This window comes from Pipistrellus kuhlii, unplaced genomic scaffold, assembly GCF_014108245.1.
Source record: "Pipistrellus kuhlii isolate mPipKuh1 unplaced genomic scaffold, mPipKuh1.p scaffold_m20_p_20, whole genome shotgun sequence".
Lineage (NCBI taxonomy): Eukaryota > Metazoa > Chordata > Mammalia > Chiroptera > Vespertilionidae > Pipistrellus > Pipistrellus kuhlii.
The window spans coordinates 1,252,586-1,258,585 of NW_023425516.1; the positions used below are offsets into that span (position 1 = coordinate 1,252,586).

At 52.4% G+C, this 6,000-nt stretch overlaps 1 protein-coding gene across 1 annotated transcript in view; it reads right to left on the reverse strand.

Annotated features, from left to right (window-relative positions):
* The window catches only part of TMEM233 (transmembrane protein 233), a 32,788-nt gene extending 27,192 nt beyond the window's left edge, over positions 1 to 5,596 (reverse strand). Inside the window, exon 1 of the mRNA XM_036448877.2 lies at positions 5,243 to 5,596. Coding sequence (XP_036304770.1) covers positions 5,243 to 5,434 — 192 coding nt within the window. The 5' untranslated portion in view covers positions 5,435 to 5,596. The remainder of the gene's footprint in view (positions 1 to 5,242) is intronic.
* Between the last annotated feature and the right edge of the window lie 404 nt (positions 5,597 to 6,000).

A 6,000-nucleotide genomic window follows, 5' to 3' on the forward strand; every position in this document is an offset into this window, starting at 1 on the left:
TGTCAATGGTGGTCATCCTGGGGTGACGGGTGGGGATGCCATCACTTCTCTGGAGAACTCCTAAATGTTTGTATCTGTAGGTTTTTTCTTTTGGATGGTAACATCCTTGGAGAGAAATTCTCCAGTCTCCCACCTGGATGCCAGGGTAAGGGTATCAAGTAGGGGAAGGGGAGGAGCTTCCTTGTTCAATATGCAGACTTCCCATCAGCTCTGCTGGCAGCGCAGCCCCTTAATGTTACGCTCTGCTCTGCCTGGAGTCTGCAGGCATTCTGATTAATCTCACCAGAGTGAGGTCTCCCCTCTTCTATCGGGGTTGTCGAGCAGGTGCCCATGCATGGAGTGTAGACGATCGCGATAGTTTAATGACTTTTTAGTTTCTAAGATCCCTTCTCTATTCAACCTTACCCTCTATGCCTGCCTCCAAAGGTGGTACCTCCAGTTAGTACCTCCAATTTCTGAGCCTTCCTAGGGTTTTGCAGGGCAAACTGTCTTCTCCCCCCCCCCCCCCCCCCATTGGCTCCTTCTTCTGCAGGATTTAGATTTCAGTGTTATTTGCTCTGTAAAGTTAGCCAAGACTCAGCTAGTCATTTTCCATCGTCTAACATTTTTTCACCTCTCTCATCCATTTTCTTGGTCTCCTAACTTGTCCTTGGGTGTTTGCACCCTTTTAAATTCACTTTTATCATTTAAAGTGGTTTCAGAAGGGAGTGGAGAAAACAGATGTGTTGGGTACTCTGTGCTTCATCAAAAGTCTTCCTTGTTTACTGTAGGTGTTTTAGTTTAGCATTCATATTTACCTTTAGGCTGCAAATTAGAACGGTGACATGTTTATTGGTTACTGCTTTTGTAAGTCTCATAAAAACAAAAACTGCTATTGGGAAACATCCCTAAAATATACTCCTCTCCTCTTCCTCCCCCACCATCACCATCATTATCAATACTTGCTGAGTTCTAGCTGTGTTCTAGGCAATGAAAACATTTGACTTTTATCATTTAAGGTCCACAACAGCACCTGAGTAGGTGCCATCACAGCCCTCACTTTACAGGCTTGAAAAATCAAGCCTCAGAAAGGCTAGTTGCACAAACATAGCAAAAAACAGAAAAGCTTTAAACTTCAATGGTTGATCTCTAGACAGGTTATGTAGGTGTGAGGAAGAAGACATTCTGAAGAGAGAAGTCTTATGAATTACCCAATCAAAAGTCCAGTTTTAGGGTAAGCGAGTTGCTTCAACTGTGCAAATGATTATATCAAAAGAGTGGACCCAACTCCAGGCTCTTGAGTCAGGTAGCAAATTCCAGCTACAAAAGCAATGGATGGTGAATGGAAGCTGCACTTTCCAACACTCTGCAAGTTGCCTGGAACCTTTCTTCCTCCAGATCCCGAGGGCAGAGACCTTGCTGATGCTATTTACCTCTTGATAGAGGTAAAGGAGTATAGAGCCTGGCACATAATAGGTGCTTAGTAAACCTGTGTTGTATGAACAAACATTCTTTCTCCAGGGTCAAAAGCCAACTAGAAATTATGAGTCTCTTTTCATTTGGAATAAACAGAGATAACCAGGAATGCACCCAGATAACCTGGGAGCATGCTGAAGGAGTCCTGACAATCAGCCCGGCTCTGCTTCCCAATCTGTGTGCCCTGGGACAGGCTGCATCTGCATGGAGAAGGGGGTGCCACTTTCAAGTTCACATGCATGGGCTAGCAGCGGCCCAGCCTGGAGGGGAAATTCTGGCAATATATGTCCCTGAAATTGATGACAGGTTAAGTACACTTTCAACAAATAGATGTTAGATACATGGAGAAGCAAAGACTTTCATGTTCCTGCCACTGGCAATGCTCCACTCACCAACATTCCAATGCAAAAAGCTATGATGCACATTGTATGCCCCGCCTCACAACCCCCAGGACAGGGCTGGTGGAAAGATCTACCCACAGCTTGAAGAACGCTTCTCAGATATATATTTTCCAATATAGTTTTTTTTTGAAATGACAGTCATTTTTAAAAAATAAGTTTTTATTGATTCCAAAGAGAGAAAGGGAGAGGGAGAAACATCAATGATGAGAGATAATTATCGACTGGATGCTTCCTGCACGCCCCCTACTGGGGATTCAGCCTGCAACCTGGGCATGTGCCCTGACCTCCTGGTTTATAGATGCTCAACCACAGAGCCACACCAGCCGGGCCCACCATCACCATCATTATCAATATTTACTGAGTTCTAGCTGAGTTATAATAATGATAATAGTTTTATTATTCCCCTACTCCAAGTTAGTCATTTTATAGAAGGCTTTGCAGGCTTGGTTTAATACAGATATTGTTTTGAGATTGTTGGTTCTTTTTACAGTTCTGAGAACTAGCTTAATATTTTGAGCCTTGTCGATATTTTCTATACGTCTATGTTTCTATCAATTTGCATTACTGTATAGCATTTATTGCTATGGGTGCTATTGATGTTTGGGGTAGGGCAATTCTTCATTGGGAGGACAGTCTCCAGCACTGCAGGACATTAGAACTCTTGGTCATTTATAGCAAATGCCAGGAGGAGTGCCCCAGATCAACGGGACAGCACATTTGCTCCCCCAGATTTCCAAATGCCTCCACGGGCAATGGCTTGCCTGGATTTATCACAAATCACAGATGGTGGAGCTTTGAAAAGGGCTGGGATTTAACATCACAAGACCCTAAGGAAAGCACATACCTGACGGGGTTGGTCAGCCTTCCTCCTGCACAGCCTTCCTCTCCCTCTTGCTTCTTTGGACTTGGAAGTCTCTATCAGGAAACGTGTCTAGCCCAGATCTGCACTATTTCAGTGGGAAGACACTCCTAGTACCTTAGAGGGAGTGCAATGAGTAGGGTGTAGGAAACTCTTTTTAGAATTTGGGTTTTACTTCCTTCATGCTTTGTTTATTTTCATATGTGACATATGATATTTCCAGGCTCCACCATCTGTCCATCTGTCTGACAGTTATTGCAGGGGGCAGGGGAGCTTTATTTTGATTCATCCTTACACAGGTTTGCTCAGCTTAAGAACAGTCCCACTCTCTAGATGAGGAAACCAAGGCTTTGAGAAGGCAGGAAACTTGCTCAGGGTTAACGTTCCGACTCCAGGGTCTGTGTTCTGGCAGCAGAATGGTCTCTTACAATAAAACTATTTTTAAAAGGCTTGGGGTGGGGTGGGGGTGAGGGTGTCAGAAAAAAGGTTTCTATTCAAAGCATGCACACATCTTGTCCCCCAGGACACACCAAGTGACATCATTAGCTGGAGTATGCTGTTAGCTCATCTCGGGTGGGGGGTGGGGTTCTGGGAAAGAAGCAGATTGGCTGCTGATTCATTAATAAACCAGGATAGTGTGTGGGCACCAGCAGCAGCCAGAGGGCTGACTGCTGTCTGGAGAACTTGGCAGCTGTATTCTCCCCAGCGTTGCTGCAACCACCCCTCCCCCCTCCCCCAAGATCTAATATTCTGGGAGAGGAAGGAAGGAAGGAAACTGGCTGGGTTCTAAGGAACCTAATAAGGTGGCTTCAGGGCTCTGGTATGGGGAAAAGCATGCATTGTGGTCCATTAACACCATTCATTCATTCATTCATTCAAACATGCATTCCTTTCGTACTTGTGCATCTACCACCTGCCAGAATCTATTCTAGGTGATGAAACAGCAACAAACAACACAAATATCCCTGCCCTCATGAGGGAGACGCAGACAGCAAGCATATTAGTAAGGAAAACCATCTATCAGATAGATGAAGTGCTTTGGGCAAAAAGCAGCAGGAAAGGGCGCTGAGAGCTCTAGGGCCTAGATTTTAAACAGAGGTCAAAGGCCTCAGGGAGTGATATTGACCTAATAGCACCTTGGCGGGCACTGTTTCAAACGTTTTTCAGTTACTACTTCAGTCCAACTCCTCAACAATGGCTATTCCCATTTCACAGGCAGAGAGGCCCGGCTTCCGGGATCGCTCAGCTAGCACATGACCGAGCTGAGGTTTGAACCCAGGCAGCGGGAAGCCCAGCAGCTGCGCTTGGAGGTTGCTGCAGAGCCTGCAAACCCGGCTTGGGAAAAGGCAAGTGGCGGGCGGGCATACATGAGGCCTCTCTGGGTACCCTGAATTGAATGGTGCCACCCATGGGCAAATGCGGACGGACTTGAATGGGGCTGGGGGCTGGGGAGTTCCGTCGCCCGGCTGCAGAGGTGGCGCCAGTGGGGGAGGGAGCTCCCTGCTAGGGTTGGGTCGGAACCTCACCCCGCCGCCACCCCCTGGCCAGTTGCTCCAGTCAATAAAGCGAGGAGGGCCTCGCGGCGCTCGTGGCCCTCCTTAGGGCTCGCCTGGGAGTTCCTACCAGGGCCGCGGAGGCGAGCTCCGGACCCAGGACTGAAAGCACCCGCTGACGGCCCTCGGGAGAGGCGCGCCGTTTGGGAGGCCGAAGCGCTAAGGGCGCCGCAGCTACACGGAGCGCGGGGTCCCCGTGCATTCCCGGGAGCGCCCGGGGCACGGGACAGAGCGGTGGAGGGGCGCCGCCAGGCCCTGGGGACAGGGCCCGTGCGCAGCGCCAGACAACTGCCACGTCCTAAGGAGAGCGCGCCCCGAGCAAGACCTGCAGAGAGAGGGGCGCGCTGCGGGGATGGGCGAGGGGCGGGGGGGGGGGGAGGAGGGGGGTGATGCGGAGCGCCATGGGAGGAAATGTTGCCCCTGAGAGGGCGTACCAAAGCGTGGGGTCCAGGGTCAGGAGAGGGCGTCGGAAGTCGCTTGGGAACCCCCCGCCCCGCTTCCCCGAGTGTGGCCGACGCAGCGCCCGGCGCGCAGCAAAGGGAACCAGGACTCTCCGCGGGGAAAGCCGGTCCGCACGCGGGAGGGAGGGCGGGGGAGTGCGGTCGCCGGCCCAGGTGCGCTGCTTGAGTCTTAGCAAAGCGGAAAGAGCTCGACGAGAGCCCGCGGAGGTCGGGGCTGGGAGAGAAGCCGCCCAGCCCGCCGCAGAACTTTCCCGGGTTGGAGAGGGAGCGCACCCCGGTGCGGAAGGAAGTGGACAGCCGGCCTGGGGGAGGCTGGGTCAGGGCTGAGCTCCACAAGGAGGCAGAGAGGCGAGAACCCGAGAGCCCGAGGAAGGCGAGGAGGAGTGCGGGGGGCAGACACCTCCAGGGCGCTCGGGGCCGTGAGGAAGGGAGCCGTGGAGAGCGCGCCGGGTCCCCAGGAGAGCCGCGTCGCCGCCGGTGCCCCCTCCCTGGCCGCGTCGGGCTCTAACTCACCATGATGGAGAAGACGAAAGCCACGATGTTGATGGGGTATGCGGGGCAAAAGCACGAGACGATGGTGAGCCACAGGTAGTTCTTGGGCATGGGCCCTCCTTCGTCCTCCTTCGTCTGTTCATCCTCGGTGTTGGCCTCGGGACTGCTGTCCAGGGCCGCCTTGAAGTCCGATTTGGACGCGTACTGAGACATGAGCGGGGCGGCGGCGGGGCGGGCAGAGCAGCACTGGTCGGCGTGGTCCAGGGTTCTGGCCGCCGGCTCCTGGCGAGCCTCTGAAAAGCCAGGGAGCGAGGCTCACGGGAGACGTGACCTCACCTCTTCTGCGTCCTCCGCGCGGGCACCCGCCTTCCCGGCTCAGGGACCCGGGCCAAGAGTCTAGGCACAAGCGGGAGGGAAGGAGGGAGGGAGCAAGGAAGTGAGGGAAGGGGACAGGGAGGCTGCCAGCCCGAGATACACGGAAAGACACTCCTTGACGACACACCCAGAGCCTCTCCGGAGACGCAGACTCCCTGTGAGAAGTCAGGAATGAAAAGAAGGTTCAGGGGAGCAGGAAGCAAAGCCTCTTTAAACTGCAAACTAGCCAACGAATGGTGCACTTTTTCAGGTATCGAATTGGATTGCATTTAAGCAGGATTAGCGGTGACCCACCCATACCCAGCTGGCCACACAGTGACTCCCCTCTCTTCCCTTCCATTTACTGGCTGGTTCCGGAACCCTAACCCTGCCCCAACCCCTTCTTCTACTCAGACCTTGAACGT